The sequence below is a fragment of the Argentina silus genome (genome assembly GCF_951799395.1).
Source record: "Argentina silus genome assembly, chromosome: 5".
Classification (NCBI taxonomy): Eukaryota; Metazoa; Chordata; class Actinopteri; order Argentiniformes; family Argentinidae; genus Argentina; species Argentina silus.
In genome coordinates this window covers 17,945,111-17,964,374 of record NC_139659.1, presented here as the reverse complement: position 1 = coordinate 17,964,374, position 19,264 = coordinate 17,945,111, and the positions used below count along the sequence as shown (strand labels likewise).

The window sequence follows — 19,264 nt, the reverse complement described above, 5'->3', positions numbered from 1 at the left end:
TTGGTTGCGTACAGTAGGCTACACCATATGGTCTTTAACATGTCTGTAACTTTATTATTATGATTTCAGTAGCCTTATTGTTGTAGTAATATAGCCTTTGCAACAGGAAAAACTTGAATGAAAAGAGGCGGTCCTTTTGAAATTTAGAATGACATCAGGAACTGTATTTAAAACCAAAACTCGTAATTGACAGCAGTGACTCCCCTCAGGTAAGCCAGTGCGTACCTGCAATCGTACGCGTTGGCTTTGACAGCGTGAGCGCCGAAACTTTTGAGTAATTTATTGTTTGAAGTTAGTTACATTTTTCGGATTTTAAAAACGATTTAATATCCTGTTATGCCACTACTTTGTTTGTTGTTTGAATTTGTTTGATATTGCGATCATTTATTTGTATGAAATACGGTATTTTAAGAGATATGCGGTAGCCCGTGAGCGCAGCTGTTGGAAAGCTAAGATAAGAGATAATTTCAAACGAATGACTTAAAACAAAAGTTTCCTCAATTTTTGGATGATTATTTCTATGGTCCACATCACTCTGCATCTATGGAGATCGAGAGCATGGTGGCGAATAGTGCACTGATCAGGGCCAGGGGAGGTAAGACATGTTTTTGTAAAAGAAAAAAGAAAAAAAATGATATGATTGTTATTTTTATTCGCTTGATTATTTATTTCTACTGAGCCATTCTGTTAGAAGGCAAGGAAAGTATTACAAGTATTACAAGCCTACAGCTTAGGTAGCAATGGGTATTGTATCAGTAAGGTCGTCTGAATGCTGTGGAGGCTTGAGGAACCATCTAAGAGAGTCATGTAGTGTCAATTATATTACAATTTGAATAATCCCTTTAATATCACATCTATAGTGGCAGTATGCTGCACAGAAGTCCTAGTAGTTTTTTATTGCAATTTGCAATTGAATTACTTCTTGGGCATACTCTAGTGTGCACTCATTAGACTACTGTAACCAGATTTGATTCAAGTCTCAGGTTAGGCTACACATCATACATGCATAGTTCAGACACACCGTAACCCTGCACAACCTACAGGCTTGCATCAGCAGGACTTGGTCTCTCCTGTGTGAGTGGGGATGTGACTCTGCGGGAATGCGCTTTCCTTTGAGTGAACCTTGCGTGCATGGTGGAGGAATGAGGAAAGGACTCTTTTAGATTAAGTCTGCTGGCGATTTTCACTGTCCTGCTTCCTTAACCACGCAGGTCTTAGATGTAGGCCAGGTATCACCCCATCACTTATTTGACATGATGAAACAGGTGAACTTAATGATGTAGAACAGGTTTCTTTATAGAAGGAAAGGTGTCAAGGATGTGAAAGGATTCACACCCTTTCACTACTTTCCCAGAACAAGGATGTAATAAACATTCTATGAAGTCTATGAAGAACTGATTTCTCTCTGGATTGGTCTATTTATAGTGTGTGTTTTGACAGAGGGTTAGGGTTAGGGTTAGGACTATACAGTACGGTTTTAGATTTTATAGGTACATTTTCTCACTTTATGACATCAAAGTATTACAACATCCATACTGTATGCCCCCAAAAAAAAAGGATTGTGCGTGCGTGTGTGTGTCTGCAAGGTTGGTGTTACTCAGCCCGATAATCACACTCTCCTTTCAACATCTGGATTATGATGACTAGACTCCATAGGTATTTTCTCCAGAGTGAGACACACACACCCTACCGTCCTCTCCAGTTGAGGAAGTGACAACCCACACAAAAGCACATGTCTCGTTTACAGGTGGCATTACCGCATCAGGGTCACGGTAGCAATGTGATAGGCCTGGAGCGTGAGTGTGTGTTGACCAATGAGTGTGGGTGTGTGGGTGTGTGTGTGAGAGAGAGAGAGGGAGGTCTGGGTGAGATCACAAACAGGTTGGACTTCTCTTTGGATTCTATCTATCATCAACATCATCATCAGCAGAGACTGAGAAGCTATGTATAGCACTGTGCAGATCTTTCTCACACACACACACACACACACTAACTAAACCACCTGGCGCTCACTCAGTGTGGCTCATATGAAGCTATCAAATATCTGTAACCCTACAATCATATTTTAGCCACATGAATCATATCATACACAGTGACGTACTGCTATAATGGTATGAAGAAGTGCAGCCTCCAGATGCATGGAGGTGTTGTGTGGTATCTAAGGTGTGCCATATATGTGCCTGAGAGAACGGTGGATTGCAATGTCGCCCCGCAAGCTCTATTCCTGTTCCTAGAGCTATTTATAGACAGCTCACTGGAGTGGAGGATGCCATAGGTCGGAAAACCTACAAACACAAATGCACACACACACACACGCACATGCACACACACACACACACACACACACACACACACACAAGAACCCAGCAATGGGTTTTCATTGACGTCAATGAGAATGGCTCACGAGTTAGAATTCCACCCTAACAGTGATAACATTGTTTAATACAGAAGACAGGAAGCTATGTGTGTATGCATCTGTAATTGCAGATATGTGTGCTCTTCAGGTTTCATGTGAGGAGTGCAGGTCAAAAGGTATTCCAGGTAATTTGCATGTACTGACCTGTATTACAGTATCAAACTTTTCACACCCCTTCCTCTCTTGTCTCCGTGTGCCATCTGTCCACAGGCGGAGAGGGGAAAGGGAGGAGTGTGAGGTGGAAAGAGATGCTGCGCTTCCCTCATATCTCTAAGTGTATGGAGCTGGCTAACAACATCGGTCAGTGTGTGTGTGTGTGTGTGTGTGTGTGTGTGTGTGTTTGTTTGTATGTCTCAGACAGTTAGACAGAATGTGTATCAGTGTATGAGGGTATAAGCCTGTGTGTGTGTGTGTGTGTGTGTGTGTGTGTGTGTGTGTGTGTGTGTGTGTGTGTGTGTGTGTGTGTGTGTGAGAGAGAGAGATATTAATGTCTAACGTGTAATGTATTTTTCTGGATAAAGACGACTCCAGCGAGGCTGTTATTGTGTGAGAGTTGTGTGTTATTTTGTTTGCAGAATGTATTTGTGTTTCTGTTACAGAGCGTGACTACACTAGCCTGTGTGTGATGCAGCCTATTGGCAGAGAGCTGTTCCATCTCTTCTGTGAGAGCAAACATGACCTGCAGCACTGCATCCCCCTGCTGGATGCAATGGTAAACTCCACTACACAGGGCTTATTTCACTATGGAGGACTTGGTATGGTCCTCAGAGGGGGAGAGATGCTGGAGTGGAATTAACCCTGATAAAATGCAACTGTAAATGTGCAATACTAAACTGATCTCTTCCCTATCATTTACTATGTAATTATTATTTGCTCAATACTGGTGGTTAAACTAACATTATTGTGAACTTACTCAACAAAAATTATGATAAACAAATTAACTTCTAGTCAAAGTGCTATCACTGAGATGTATCTGTGTGTGTGTGTGTGTGTGTGTGTGTGTGTGTGTGTGTGTGTGTGTGTGTGTGTGAGTGTGTGTGTGTGTGTGTGTGTGTGTGTGTGTGTGTGTGTGTAATTGTCTCCATCAGGAGGACTATGAGGTGAGATCAGATGAAGAGAGGATGAGTTTCGGCATCAGAATCATTGACAGATTCCTCAGTGGACAGGTAATGTCGACACAGACACATGAGGTAATGTCAGGTAATGTCGACACAGACACACCTCCCGGAGCTGGTTGTAATGAGGATTGCATCAGTCTTTTTTATTTGGCACATGTTTCTCAATGACCTTCCTATCACACCAATTCTGGGATAATGTACATGTTTTTGTGAAGTGTAATATGTTTTCTCAAAGTAGTGATTGGTGTATTATCATTTGTTATTGTCATTGTGTGTGTTTATATGGTGTGTTTGTCTATTTGTGTTAATTTGTGAGTGAGTGTGCCTGCGTGCATCCATTTTCATGCTTGTGTGTGTGTGTGTGTGTGTGTGTTGTCAGTCCCCTAAGTGTGTAAAGGTGTTAGTGAGCCATGGACAGAGGTGCAGGGAGAGTCTGACGGTCCACCCCTGTAAGGATGTCTTCACTGACTGCAGAGAGTGAGTCTTAAGTCTTACTTGTGTGTGTGTGTGTGTGTGTGTGTGTGTGTGTGTGTGTGTGTCTGTGTCTGTGTCTGTGTCTGTGTCTGTGTCTGTGTCTGTGTCTGTGTGCTTACTCCTCTCTCTGTGTTTAATGTCCCAGGGCCCTACATGCGTATCTAAGCGGAACTCCATTCCTTCAGTATCAGCAGAGCATGTACTTTGACCGTTTCCTGCAGTGGAAGATGGTAGAGAGGTCAGTGGTGTGTTTTATTGTGAATCACCTTCCTCACAAGAGTGACATCTTTACCCAAAACTAAATCAACATCCCCGCCGCCTACCCCTAGACCCCTAGATTGGGTCAAACATATTCAGATACAAATGTAAACTCCATTTAAAATAACATATTTCCACTCTCTCTCTCTCTCTCTCTCTCTCTCTCTCTCTCTCTCTCTCTCTCTCTCTCTCTCTCTCTCCCCAGACACCCTACTACCAAGCGCACATTCAGACAGTACAGGGTGCTGGGAAAAGGAGGGTTTGGAGAGGTACCGTAAGGCTGTTTTCACAACAAACAAACATATTGAATAAATGTCAACAGACAACTGACTTTAAAATGTTATGTAAACAGTCCCCCAAACTAAACAGTCCCCCAAATTACATTATGTGTCTCTCTCTCTCTCTCTCTCTCTCTCTCTCTCCCTCTCTCCCGCTCTTCTCTCACCCTCCCTTCCTCTCCTCAGGTGTGGGCGTGCCAGGTGCGTGCGACAGGGAAGATGTATGCTTGTAAGAAGCTGGAGAAGACCCATGTGAAGAAGAGGAAAGGAGAGTCCATGGCCCTCAATGAGAAACAGATACTAGAGATGATCAACAGCAGATTTGTGGTACAATTCTTCACACACTTCTCTCTCTCTCACATACACACACACACACACACACACACACACACACACACACACACACACACACACACACACACACACACACTAACACTCATTCTCTCTCTGCATGTAGGTCAGTCTGGCATATGCCTATGAGACCAGGCAAGCTCTGTGTCTGGTATTGACTATAATGAATGGAGGAGATCTGAAGTTCCACATCTACAACATGGGTACTCAAGGCCTAGACAGGGACAGAGTCCAGTTCTACGCTGCGGAGATCTGCTGTGGTCTACACCACCTACACCAGAGTGATATCGTCTACAGGTCAGTATGTCTGTGGTCTACAGGTCAGTATGTCTGTGGTCTACAGGCCAGCTCACACTAGTGTGTCAGCTTTCAGCTCTGACTATGCCTCAACACTGTCATGTGGATGCTTGTAACACAATATTGTCATACAGATGATAATGCATCCTATGGATTTCAGTCTTGTGTTTCATGTTTCAGGGATCTGAAACCGGAGAACATTCTTTTGGATGACAATGGTAAGTGGACATTTTTGGAACCAGTATTCACGACCAGTATTTGCTACTGTGTGCAGAGCCGGCTTAACCTATTATGGGGCCCTAAGCTCTGAAAGATTTCGGGGCCCCTCACCTCGCACTTTCTTCACCTCAAAGTTTCTGAGTAACAACCAACACATTTGGGGGGGGGGGGGGGGGGGGGGGCTAGTGGTTAGTGGCCCTACGCCCAGTGGCTCTGACTGTGTGTATAAATAGGTATACCACACGCAAACATGTAATACTATCTTGAGATGACTGCCTACCTTAGAACCAGATCAATCTGCTTAATTCTTCAAATTCCAGCAATGCAGCTTGTCCCTACTAAGCAGGAAATGTGGATAATAATGCCAACATGATAAGACCTCTCTCACGATCACACACACACACACACACACACACACACACACACACACAAGATTGGCTTTTCAAGGAAGTTAATCCTATGTGATTATCAGGTGTAATCTATTTTAAGGAACTGTTTGCACCCACTTAGCCTTGGCAGCGTTTGTAAGCTTGGAACAACACGCAGACAATTCCAAGCATACTACAGTAATTAGTAACTATCTTCCGACATACCGTTTAATTTCAATGCCAGCTACTACTCACTGTTATTGTCACTGTTGTGGGTTAATTACCTAATCGCCCAGAACAGTGAGAAAAAGCTGTTCATTATTGAATGCCACTATAAGCAATAAGTAAGACATACAGCCCACATGCTTGGAGATTGGCATACTTGGAGATTGCTTTGCTTTTTGCTTTGTTGTGTGTGTGTGTGTGTGTGTGTGTGTGTGTGTGTGTGTGTGTGTGTGCGTGTGCGTGTGCGTGTGCGTGTGCGTGTGCGTGTGCGTGAGTGTGAGTGTGTACAATATTGATGAATTCTCCCATGATCCATTTGTATTCCCGGTGGTCTTCAGGGCACATCCGTATCTCTGACCTGGGTCTGGCTGTGAAACTGCCTGAGGGGGATCTGGTGCGAGGCAGGGTGGGCACCGTGGGCTACATGGGTACGTGTCCCACTATCACTATCATTTGTGCTATCGTTTCTAAACTGCCTAAAGTTTGCATAAACGTTTACTTTGTTTTCAAAACACTCCCACTTGCCCTCAGCTCCAGAGGTGATTGGCCATGAGTATTACGGGATGAGCCCTGATTGGTGGGGCCTGGGCTGTCTGGTGTACGAGATGACTGCCGGACGGCCCCCGTTCCGGGAACACGGGGAGCGGATCGACAGATCTGAGATGGATAGAAGGATACAGGAGGAGGAGGAGGAGTATGGGAAGATGTTTACCAGCGAGGAGAAAGACCTCTGTCGCCAGGTGAAGCTCCAGGGTTCATTCACTCTCTTAACCTCCTAAGCAGGGGGATTCAAATACAGGCCTCAAAATCCACTGCACTGCTGCTTTTCATTTCTGCCTGGAAGTTGATTTATCAGTGTTATCTCTTGTCTTTCCCTCTCGATAGCTGTTGGCCAAAGACCCAAGGCAGAGGCTGGGGTGTCAGGGCTCTGGGGTGGAAGGGATTAAGTCTCATCCCTTCTTCAAAACCATCAACTTCAGGAGGCTGGAGGCCGGGGTTGTAGAGCCGTCATTTAAGCCTGATGTAAATTCTAACTCCTAACCTCTAACCCCTAAACCCTTCAACCCAACTGTAACCTGAAACCTTTCAAGCCTAATGCTGAGGTAGTATTGATGGATGCAAATATTAGACACAGAGCAAAAAGGAATACCCATTTGAGATGACCATTTGATTAGTGAACTTTTGAACCTAAATCCAAATGATGAAACCTGTTCCATACAACCTGTACCATAGTCTCCTGTGGTTCCCCTTCTTGACCATGTCTCAGTTCTTGTTTTTACCCCCCTCTCACTTTCCCTCCTCTCTCTATCTCCTCCCCCCGTCTTTAGCCCAGAGCAGTATATTGCCATGATGTCCAGGACATTGACGAGTTCTCCACTGTGAAGGGAGTCAGCCTGGACCAAACAGATGACAACTTCTACGCCAAGTTTAACACGGGCAGTGTACCTATAACATGGCAGAACGAGGTAAAGGACCTCTCTTTTTATTCAATTCAAGTCAATTCCACTGGAATCTATACAAAGGATGAACATCTGTGCCCCCCCCCCCCCTTCTCTCTGTCTGCCTGTCTGTCTGTCTTCTGTAGATACTGGAGACAGGGTGCTTTGAGGAGCTGAATGTGTTTGGCCCACAGAAGTCACTACCCCCAGACCTGGACTGGGACCAGGGCCCGCCCCTCATCAGTCCTAAGCGCAGCTTGCTGCACCGCATCTTCCGCAGACATGTGAGACATACAGACGAGCACACACACACACCCACCCACACCACCACACACCGTACTACGATGCCAATTATGCCAAGTTCAACATAGCCAATACATACTGTAGGCCTCTATAGTGAAGGTCTATTGATGTTGGGTTTTTTTCAAAGTAAAACATTTTGCTGCTCAACTGAACATCAGCCTATCACACCACAACAGATTACTACTCTTGTTGCAGCATCCAGAAGAGTCGAGTGACCCTTTGACCAATGAGAAATACATTGACTCAGCAGGCCTGCTCAGCAGCACCCTCTAGAGGTGGATACACTACCCTACAGCAGCCAGTCACCCCCGAGCCTGGCCCAGTACACGAGCCAGCCCACTGTACTGTACCAGAGCTCCATACATTAACACTGCCAAAGAAGAACATATGAATCTGTACTCATGTATTTGTCTCCATATCTTTCTCCTTCACCTACCCAGTCTCTTACTGCAAAAGTGAATTAGACAAGGAGATCTTAACTATTGAGATTTCCCACCAATTTACTGTATCTGTTTCTCCCACTCTTGAAAAAAGGTGTTGATATACTTTCTTGTATCAATTTATTGTTTCTTTGTAGCTCTGTCTTTATCCCCCAAATAAAGTCTGTCAATAATGAACACAAAACGTTGTAGATATTTGTCAAATGTTTACTTTATTAAAACCAGCATGAATATAAAACGGTAAATAAAAAAAACTGAACCCATTGGTAAAACACAAATAATTCATCTATGAGAACAACTAGCAAGTAATGATCATAATAGAACACACTGTACATCTGAATTAAATCAACATGGGAGAATACCAGAGTTGCAGACATTCCTTTTTTTTGATGCGTTATACTGTCCTGCACCTGATGAATTGAATGTGCATATTTTTCTACTTTTTCTTCATAACAGAACACAAACACACAATAGAGTCTGTTCATACTTGAAGAATGAGAACTCACAACTGGGTCTGTTTGACAAACATTACATAGCAGAATGAGAGTGGACACAAAAAAAAGAACTTCCTTGACTTCCAAGTTCTACATCAAAGGGAATAATATGCTTATTTTTATGGCACCACTTTGAGATAAAAACAAAATGATTTGTTATGTTGTGCTTGCTATGCATACAAACGTGATTTTACTGAACAGGAACTTGGAGGTGCCTTTAAAAGAACCATCTTAAATAGTCAGGCTTCTGTTTATGAGCAAATATTCAGAACCAAATATTACCCACACAAGTGTCAACCCATTTAAAGGTGGGTTTTTATTAAAGTAACCAATGACAGTAGAAGCAGACGATGTTATTTCTGGAATCCACAGAGACTGGTCCGGATGAACTATTGGCTGAAGAGATCCCTGGGGCCAAAGGTTTTTTGATTGGGCGTCTGTTGAGCTCTGGCGTAGAGTGTGTGTATGCGTGTGTGTGTGTGTGTTTATCCTTCCCAGGGGGGGCTGCGTCTCCCATCCACATCTGTCTCCACGTGGTACAGCATGTCTGCTAGCGTGTGCTCGATCACCGCCCCCCAGCCCATGTCACTCATCTGTGGGACAAACCCATGTATTTCATTAGCGACCAGTCAGGAAACAACTGCAGAATAACACACTGAAAGAGACTGATCGTTCTTCACTTGATGATTGGTCGCATTTGGTAACATTTCCATAAATATTGAGTGTCTGTGTGTGTGCGGACCCACCGGCTGGTACTTGATGTCCTTAGGAGGGTGTTTGAAATGTGGTCCAAAATTAACAGAAACCTAAGAGAAAGAGAAACTTTCCATTACAAACAGGTTCAACGACATTTATTTCCCAACAGTAGAAAATACAGGTATTTGTTTTTTTACACACACACACACACCCACACACACACGTTATACTGACCGTGCATCCTCTGTAGAGGGAGATGGCAGGGAAGTACAGCCCCTCAAACAGGTTTTCATAGGCCTGACCCTGGTTCACCCCGTTCTTATAGAACAACATCTGGAGGAGGGGAAGACAGGAGAGCCAACAACAGCAGTCATTATCTCCTGTCAATTACACTGGAATCTAGACAAAGGATGAGAATCTGTCTCTCTTTTTGTGCCCAGCCCTTTCTCTCTCTCTGTCTGCCTGTCTGTCTGTCTGTCTTCTGTAGATACTGGAGACAGGGTGCTTTGAGGAGATGAATGTGTTTGGCCCACAGAAGTCACTACCCCCAGATCTGGACTGGGACCAGGGCCCACCCCTCGAGAGTCCCAAGTGCAGCTTGTTGGACCGCATCTTCCGCAGACATGAGACACACAGACGCGCACACATACACACCCATCTACACCACACCACACCACACCACACCATACTCTTTTACAGCACAACAGTATGGGTGCATCTTCATACGGTCTTCTTCTTCTCATAGCTGCACTGACACTGGGGGTGAAAGGAAATTCCACATTGTTTTCACCTATCCTGTTTTTCTAGATCAGTGAAGAAGACAAGGAGAGGAAGCCGCAATAGATTTGACAGCAATAACCTGTGGGGTCAGAAAGGAGACTCACCCTGCTCGGGGTGATAGTCTTCAGGCTCTTCTCTGCTTTGTCCAAGTAGTCCTTCTCCTCAAAGTAAAGGTAGCTCTTGAACTTAATCAGCGCCTGAGAAAACACACACACACGCACACGCACGCACACACACACACACGCGCAGACGCACACACACACGGTGAGAGAGTTCAAGTCTCAGTATTGAAACAGAGTGTGAATATCCACTCAAGTGTCTCCACTAGCTGTTTGTCACAAGTTTTTACCTTGTCCTTGTATGTATCGGGCAGGGCCTTGGCAGTCTCTGTTCCATCAGGCAGTTCGATGAAGAAGCCCAGAGTGTCTCCCTGGCCATAGCCTGAGGAGAAGTGCTTCCCTATAGACTGGTGGAACCGTGTACCCTTCTTACTGCGCCATGAGTAGCTGAACTTGTCGTAGCCTAGAGGGGCCTGCAGGTTACCTGGAACACGAACACACACGAACACAGGCAAACAGGACATCTAAGAACACGTGTGCGATACTAACTTAGTGGTTAAGACCAGCGCAGCTGCAGTGTGTGTGTGTGTGTTACTGTACCTAGTGGTTGAGACCAGCCCAGTCTGGCGGCAGTGTCAGGGGGCATCTCGTCAATGGACACCTCAAAGTACCAGGAGCCCTTCCGTACCCCGTGGGACGCCCGGACCATAGAGTAGCCCTTCTCCCCCGTCACCGTCAGGCGGTCATCAGAGATCTTCAGCTGGGGGGCTGGAGAGAGAAAGAGAGAGACAGACACAGACTTCGTAACAGCATCCAACATAGTGAGACAATCCTAACAACAACAACAACAAAAAATCGACTTCTCCCCTACTCTCAAACAGGGCTGGAAGGAAAGCCTGCACAAACTGCAGCTCAACAGGACCAGAGTTGGTGAGCACTACGGTGAGGTGAGGTTACCTCTATCATGCAGTGCCAGCAGAACCCTCTCATACAGACAGGCTCTGTACAGGTCCCCAGGGATAGGTTTGCCAGCCCAGCAGTCCAGCTCCAGCTTCTCTGGGTCCGGGGCGTGGGGGTCTGGCTCTGCTAGGATGTAGCGGTAGCCATCCTTATTGAAGGGGTGCTCCAGGGGATAACCGTGGGGGGGCAGGCGCTGGGCTGAGAACAGAGGGTCGCTACGGGAGGTGGAAAGGGAGAGATGTTTGTGTGAATCATCAACTTGAACCGTTGATGACCAACGTTTAGGTGCCATGTGTGTGTGTGTGTGTGTGTGTGTGTGTTTTCTACCTGCGTGTTCTCTTGGCGGCTCCAGCTGTCGCTCCCTCCTGCTGCTGCTGCTGCTTGCGTTTGGCTCCTCTGCCCTTCCCGGGGCCTGGGGCCAGGCCACCTTCACACAACACACACACACACACACAGGTTAGGATTACACTACTGAACCCACACGCACACACACAAGACTTCGAAGATTGCGTATGTGCACTGCACATGGTGCGTATTCTGCACTTGGGCCTCAGCATTCAGGTATCAGCCAATGAAAGCAGGTTTATTAGGACGTGTGTGTGGTGTGTGGTGGTGGAGGGGGGAGAGCAGCAGGCACATAGAGGCAGGGATTAGTTCACACAGCAGCGGCCCAACACCAACAGCCTCCTCCTGTCCTACTTTATCATGGCCCCGTCCCAAATCAACCTCTCCACCTAGACATTAGCCCCTAGACACTATCCCTTGGAACTTCTGATAGAAGTGAACGGTCAAAGTTAATTAACAACTGGGTAAGCAATGGCTAGGAATTTCACAAAATTGCTTAGACTAATACCCATCCGATCCTTATAAATCTATGAGAAGCATCTAAGGGTAGGGCCTGTGGGGTCATCTTTAGGTGAAGAAGGATGGAAGAAGGCCACTTCAGAGTATTTGGTCAAAGCCCACAGCGCAAATCCAAAATGGCACCCTATTCCCCACAAGAAGTGCACTGCAAGAGGAAGAGAATGTCATTTGAGACACGGCCAGGTTCTCAGGCTGGGAAATAAGAACCTAGGAGCAGCAAGCCAGAGGGCATCATTCAATCAGTCCACCAATCAAAAGCTAAATCAAAAAGGGCAAAAGCTTCAGGGCACCAGACATATGCGGAGAGCGGGGTGGGGTGGGGGGGGTTACAATTGGAGCAGGATGAAGTTGTCTATAGACAATGATCTAAGGTCAGTTTTCAGTTTTCCCACTTATAATTATGGTTGGGATTGAGGGAGGGAAAGCTGATTAGATCTGTGCATACAGGCAATTTCTCCCAGGAGCGTCACGATTGCACAAAACACACAGCTGTGAAAACAGCACATATTCACCTGAGAAGGTAGATCCACCTGGAATATAATGCATAGCATTTAAGATTGCCCAAATGATTGAAAGTAATTTAAGGAGACAAAATGTTTTAGTTTTAGAGTGGATTTAACTAACATTATATAATACATTACTACTCCCTGTTAAAGGGGCCCTCCCTTCATTGAGCTTTACTCTCAACTAAATGTCAGTCATCACTATCAATCAGGCTGTGTGTGTGTGTGTGTGTGTACCATTGAGGCCTCCAGGGGTGGGGGCAGAGGTGGTCTGTTTCTGGTTGTCGTAGGATGGTCCAATGTTCCCCAGATCCTGTCAAGATAGCCAACTGTCAGCATCACAGCAGACCTCATCAGGCAGCAACAGTATTAGAATGGGCAGAACGTACATTCACTTCACACATATGTTCCTAGGTCAGCATCTATGTTGGAGGTTTCATTTGGTGTAAGAGCTTTATTTAAGTATAAACAGTACAGAGGTAATCCTGTGTGCAAGTGTAATTCTTGTATTGTGTGTGTGTGTGTGTGTGTGTGTGTGTGTGTGTGTGTGTGTGTGTGTGTGTGTGTGTGTGTATACCTGGTCCAGCAGGCCAAACTTTGGATAGTCTTCCTCTGGGTCCTTACTGCCTGGGTCAGGGTGCTCCTTCACCAGAAACACATCCCGTTCTTTACTCTGAAAAACACACAAAGGGACGTCTACTCCTCAGTATTTGCACTCACCTGTTTTTCAAAACATAGAACCTTTGGTTGGCGAGGAAATTATCTCGTAATCACTAGATAACGTGTGCTAGATTACCATAGTCTTCACTATGTTGTTGGGCCAGGTTAGTTTCCCCGGTCTTTGACGGGTGGTCATGCACTCCCAGTACTTATCAATGAAAGGTATGATATCCTGCAAAACAAAAACAGGAAAACATCTCACAACAATCCATTTATCAAAGCTGTTATGACATGACGCCCAAATAAGGAGCGACTGGTCATTCACTGTGCAGCAGGCATTGCAACAAGACCAGATGGAGACAAGCTAAACAGAACAACTAAATGGCATGTTTAAAGATTGGCATTCAGGACATCAAGTGTCCCTAATGATGAGGTATTGCCAGGTCATATCATATAGTACAGTATGTTGTGTGTGTTCAATGTTCAGCTTATTGAGAATACCCACCTTATCTTTGGAAAACATGGTCTTTGGGTGCTCCTCCTGGGTCCTGGACCGCCATGTTAGGTTAGCCAATCCTGTGAGGCACATCTCCTTCAGGTCTGAGAAACACAGATAATCAATACCACATCAATGACAGATCAACACAAATCTTTGATTTAAAAAAGATGCTACAAAATGGAAGTGGATAGTTAAAAGAACCAAATATAAATTAAATCCATTTATATTATGATCATTATGCAGATTAGTAAGGCCCAACTGCGCTTTGGCTAAATCCCAACACTCACTGGCTTGTTTCCTGAGGAAGTAGGTGTTGCCACTGTGATGGCACACATTGCAGTGGAACACATAGTTGGTCATGAAAGGAAGGCAAGTTCTGTAAAGAAATGAGAGAGAAAGACTGATCAAACACTGAAAGGTCATATCTAATATGACCGTGGTGGTCTGCAGAGAGCAAACCTACATCAGACACACTCCTCCCAACCAATCAGATAACCCGATGTAATACCGTTGCCAAGCCATAAAACCTGACTGTTCCTCAGATAGACTTACGCAGTGTCAATACTGAAGGTGTCTGCAGTGAACCACTTCATACACAGGGCACACTGCAGCTCCACCTCACCCAGCTGCCTCCCACTCTCCTCATCACCTGACCCAGTCTGGGCATCAGCCGCCTCTGATCCCTCACCCCCTGTGTCCTGGGGAGGCAGAGACAACAGAATAGCTCAGTGTTTAACCCAATTGTTATTTTATAGACTTGTGTAGACAATAAGTGCTGTTGCTACTCTCTCTGTAAGATAATTCAGAAAAGCTTACAGAAGTGCACAGTAGCATAGCCCTCTCAAATTCCAATGTTCAAATAAAATGTGCATGATATCAGGGCTTCATATGCAGTGGAAAGGGAGTTGATGCACATTAAAAATAGTAATTTGTCAAATTTTCCAAAGATGTAATGATATATTTAATACCATCGCCTCTTTGCCATTCGAGGACTCAGTCTCCATGTTAGCTGTCAGGTCTCCAAATGCAGCATCACTGAAAGTAAACACACGAAGTTAACTAAGTTGACTAACTGGTTATCATTATGACATTGCCTAACTAACGCTGACTTACATGTTAACTGACCTTGCACCTCTAAAATCCTCTTATTTAGTGGTGCAAAGAGGACAGTACACTACAACAACAAGCTAAGTTAGCTAATGCTACCTGTCATTCATTGATTCAGTCAGTCACACAGAAGTAAGTTGCCAGCAATACTGAACCAGAATCAGATATAGCTAGATATACGAAATGAGGTAGCTACTTAGGTTTTCCTGCTTTTCAAGTTAATAGGTAGGCTAGCTAAACATTTACTACTACATTACATCAGCCAGCTGTATAAAGCAAATCAGTTAGCTAGCTAGCCTTTGCATCACTAGTAGCTAGCTAGCCTTTGTATCACTAGTAGCTAGCTAGTTTGTTGAGCGCTGCATGTACTATAATCGTAATGCTTATGGATGTTTATTTATCTAACTGTCTACAAGAATATCTATATAATATCACATCACAACGATAAACCTTCTAACGGAGACTCACCCCTCTCCAGTCTCTGGTTCAACAACAGATGCACTACCCGCCTCTCCCTCCGACGCCATGTTTCAAGTCAATGAAATAGTACCGCGAGATGTTTGGGATAGGGTTAGAATAACGCTGACTTGAGGTCAGTTTGTATTTTTGCGTCTTGGGGATTTATATGGATGTAGGGTGTTGACAGCTGAGTGTAGATCAGTAGAAGTGGTATCCCTCACCATTTCATATTGGTAGAAACTTCTATTGCTGTTATTTGTTGAGGTGCTTTGCTCTGAAAGCATGATTGGGATAAATATCACTTCTATTTGGTCAATTCTGAAACGACATTTAAATTAGATTTCAAGTAATGACACCTTATAGAAAATGAATGCCACTTTTCAATTATGGTTTAGAATTTAAAACGATGCCTAGAATTGACTGCAATGAAATGAGTAAACAATGACCACAAAATGTATAATGTGGTCAAAACATCCTTATTACCACCTTCAATGCTAATATAATGTAGGTATTTATGGTAAGTGTCCTCTAAGCGTGTGCTTAAATGTAGCAAACAGACAGTCCATAAAAGAATCCTCCTGCTGTGGAATGTAGAGGGTGGCCTGGCCTGAGTGCTGTATAAAAGTACTTTTACTTCGACTGTGTCCCCTCCTCATTGTCATTGTATTGGAGAGTGGAGAGACCCATCTGTTAGGTGGAAGAAGAATGGAAGGAGGTGATATTAGTTACCAATAAGACACCCCCTGTTATGCCCATTCAGTTCTCAATTACAGCATGACTTAGGACACATTTGATATCCATCTAAATATGAATGAAAGGAGGGAGATATGGATGAATGCTAGGCAATCCATTTCACCTACTTTAGTTATTTAACTACATCTTTTCAAAATACATGTTGGGAATGTTGGGAATTAAATTCCAGTGCAACCTTAATTTAGATTAAACAAAAGGAGACATATGCCTTCTAGTGCACTGTAGAACTGTATAAATGTTTTAATGGGGAATACAAGGAGGATACATATTCAGGATTGGTTTCACCTCTGTGGTATATGTTGACTATCTAGCTGTCTCTCTAGCCTCCTCTACTACTCTCTTTCTCTCCCACCACTCCTCTCTTCTTCCTCATCCCTTCCACACTCATTCTCTCCGCCTCTGCATCTTTTCTCCCCCTACCACTTCTCCTCTTCACTTCCCTACCTACATCTACCCACTCCCCCATTTTCTCTCATTTTCTCCATCTGCATCTTTATCTCTCCATCTCAGTCAACTCTTCTCCCCCTGCGTTCCTCTGTTACCGTGGTCCTGTTGGACAAAGACTTGGGTCAGGGAGGGTCAGGCCTACTGGTGACATCTGCTAATTGTCCTGGTGGGCCGGCCTCTCTTCTCCTCTCAATACCAGCCACTCTGTGGGTGTCTGTGGCTAGGAGGATGCTGGCAGCTGCCACCCTGTCCCACCTTTACGACAGCCTCCACAGGGTCATTTACCCCCTATCTCTGCCCCGAGCCCTCTGCCCCCCACTGTTCAGTCCAGGGCTGGGGCTTAGTGCAGGGCAGGCATATACTATGGGGACTATTGATCAGTACAATGAATATACTAATTATGGACTACGGAAATTACTATTAGACAGGCTTTAAAGTGCTTAGTGCACTTACAGTCTACTTATGATATGTAATGGCTGTCAACTGTTGTGAGTGCATACATTAAACCAGAGCATGCAGAAATCTGGAGCAAGTGAGAAGAATGTACAGTATTCAAATTGGATAAACTCCTCTGTGTATGTCTGTGTGAATGAGTTTAAATTATTAATGATGACAATCATCATTATGGAGGATAAAGATAAAACTAAACAGGAGGTTTGAGGATAATCATATTGTGCCTTCTGTTAACATATAAGGGAAGTTTTATAAAAGCATGTGATGTAAAGCAGTCCACAAAAGGACAGTCCTTATCTCTCAGAATGTGTAGCAGATGAATAGGCTAAAGGCCTATATATATGACTATATATATATGACTATATATATATGACTATATATATATATATATATATAATTATTATTATTATTATTATTTTTTTCTGTAGACAGGGATATATACTATAGTTTTACATTATATTTACATTTTTGATATTTAGCAGACACCTTTATCCAAAGCAACTTACAACAAATACATTTGCCTAAGTAAGTGAATCATCTATACATCAGTCATCATAAGAAAAACAAATCTAAGCTAGGACATGGGCTATTGGCAGTCACAATCCTAGAAGAAGGAAGATTTTTTTTAAATGTATTTACAGTAGAGAATCTGTACTACTTGACTACTGCGTTGCAATAGTCAAGTAGAAACCATGTGAGGAAATTACCGAGCCATAGATTTGGTATAGAGGGAGAACAGTAAGGGCCCTAGGATGGAGCCCTGGACGTCAGTGGTGAGGGCTCGTGGAGAGGACAGCGAAGTGGAGGAGAGGGCAGAGCCGGAGATGCCCAGTTCTGAGAGGATGGAGAGAAGGATCAGGTGGTTTACTGTGTCGAATGCAGAAGACAGGTCCAGAAGAATGAGAACAGAGAAGAGGGAAGAAGCTCAAGCAGAGTGAAGGGCCTCTCCTGACAGCAAGGAGAGCAGTCTCAGTAGAGTGCCCAGCCTTAAAGCTGGATTGGTGAGGGTCAATGAGGTTGTTCTGAAGGAGATAGTGAGACAGTTGGTAAGAGACAGCACGTTCAAGGGTTTTAGATAAGAAGGGGAGAAGGGATACCGGCCGTTATGGACAGCAGACGGGTCAAGGGTTGGTTTCTTGAGAAGAGTCTTGACTCTGGCTGTCTTAAAGGCAGCTGGGACAGATCCTGTGGATAGAGAGGAATTGATTATGGTGGTAAGGAAAGGAAGGAGGTATTTGGAAATGGATTGGAGAAAATTGATTAGTTGCCCTGCTATTATGACCAGATGGCCTATTGCTCTCATAACTTTGTTTGTTCGAATTGTGTGGGCTTCTAATTAAAAAGCTTTTTTACCACAAAGCTATACAGGTTAACTGCATTCAATAAAAAACACAAATGTTTCTATTGATATTCAGACACAAGTAAAGAAACGCCACGTTCCCTTCAAGAAGAGTCGATTAATTAGCATCACAACCGGGGTTCACGTGTCCTACCAGCGTAAAATCACACAATTGCAAATAATGACAAGGCAAACGACAAAAAGGAACACGATTGTAAAGAAAAGGGCACATTTTACACAGATGCCCTGCAATAAATAACTAGGAGAGCTGAGCACCAGCTGAGCGCGTGGCCGTGTGCATTAACATTTTAAAGTGCTCGCGCGGGGGTTCCACGGGGCCGAAGTGTGTGATGTGTGTGTTTGCGCAGGAAGGGAATGCGTGTGCCGTGCTTGTCTTGAAGGGCGCAGTGGTAGGCTATACACTTGTTGAACTTTTTATGTTGTGAATCGTTTCTTCTGTAATGTAAATGTATGCGCGTCAGCGACGTGTGCTGGTCCAGTATAAATAGATGGAGCTCGAGAGCAGCATGCATCAGGGGAACGCAGGTGCACACGTAGTGGATCTCTAGATTTCATCCTTGAATAACGTACGTGTCAACCAAGTTAAGATGCAGCAAGACAAGTTACCACACATCTCCAAAACATCTTTCTCTGTGGAAGATATTCTGGACCCCATTAAATTCACAGGGAAACAGACCCGTGCGTGCCAGGGTTCAACTCCAGAGAATACAGGTGAGATTTGATTTTTTTCTGGGGCACTTGGGTCGAACACTGTTCTTTATCTAGTGTTAACTAGGCATAGAGCTGAGGTTGTCCCTGTTGTGGTTTTATAAAAAAGGAAAAGCTGACCTATGAGATTTTTTACGCGCAGAAGTTCAATTTTCAGCAGTTTAGTCAAAGACTTGCTATTTGCCACGAGAGACCACTGTTGGATTACTTATGCCACTTACACGGCATTGGCACAGGAAAAATGAAAAAGAATGTGACTGACTTTTTTTTATAGGC

The 19,264-nt window shown here is 44.3% G+C and overlaps 2 protein-coding genes across 4 annotated transcripts; one reads left to right on the top strand and one right to left on the bottom strand.

The window, feature by feature from the left end:
• Nucleotides 1-119: 119 nt before the first annotated feature.
• On the top strand, nt 120-8,370 carry grk5 (G protein-coupled receptor kinase 5). Of its 3 annotated transcripts, none has more exons than XM_083669627.1 (16): nt 120-595; nt 2,627-2,716; nt 3,016-3,128; nt 3,505-3,582; nt 3,914-4,011; nt 4,154-4,246; nt 4,472-4,535; nt 4,731-4,871; nt 5,002-5,192; nt 5,373-5,410; nt 6,343-6,432; nt 6,536-6,744; nt 6,890-7,027; nt 7,333-7,470; nt 7,590-7,727; nt 7,997-8,370. In XM_083669627.1, exons 1-16 carry the CDS (start codon nt 544-546, stop codon nt 8,135-8,137), a joined length of 1,812 nt encoding a protein of 603 aa, XP_083525753.1. In that variant the 5' UTR covers nt 120-543; the 3' UTR covers nt 8,138-8,370. The 3 variants fall into 3 exon arrangements, with proteins under 3 accessions (XP_083525753.1, XP_083525755.1, XP_083525754.1); XM_083669629.1 differs by having other exon boundaries at nt 122-595; nt 7,923-8,107; XM_083669628.1 differs by having other exon boundaries at nt 129-595; nt 7,942-8,158.
• Nucleotides 8,371-8,702: 332 nt separating this feature from the next.
• On the bottom strand, nt 8,703-15,335 carry ash2l (ash2 like, histone lysine methyltransferase complex subunit; the record flags this gene model as incomplete). The annotated part of the gene is made up of 17 exons (XM_083669630.1): nt 8,703-9,273; nt 9,427-9,486; nt 9,611-9,709; nt 10,261-10,353; nt 10,506-10,699; nt 10,816-10,983; nt 11,173-11,390; nt 11,503-11,602; nt 12,552-12,569; nt 12,780-12,855; nt 13,120-13,215; nt 13,339-13,434; nt 13,708-13,802; nt 13,989-14,077; nt 14,254-14,399; nt 14,670-14,736; nt 15,277-15,335. 17 exons carry the CDS (start codon nt 15,333-15,335, stop codon nt 9,166-9,168), a joined length of 1,782 nt encoding a protein of 593 aa, XP_083525756.1. The 3' UTR covers nt 8,703-9,165.
• Between the last annotated feature and the right edge of the window lie 3,929 nt (nt 15,336-19,264).

Bases quoted from the DNA above. Each gene is read 5' to 3' on its own strand.
- grk5 (XM_083669627.1), top strand. From the start codon at position 544: ATGGAGATCGAGAGCATGGTGGCGAATAGTGCACTGATCAGGGCCAGG. The intron at 2,717-3,015 runs GTCAGTGTGTGT...TTTCTGTTACAG, and splicing joins GGAGCTGGCTAACAACATCG to AGCGTGACTACACTAGCCTG. The intron at 4,872-5,001 runs GTACAATTCTTC...CTCTGCATGTAG, and splicing joins TGATCAACAGCAGATTTGTG to GTCAGTCTGGCATATGCCTA.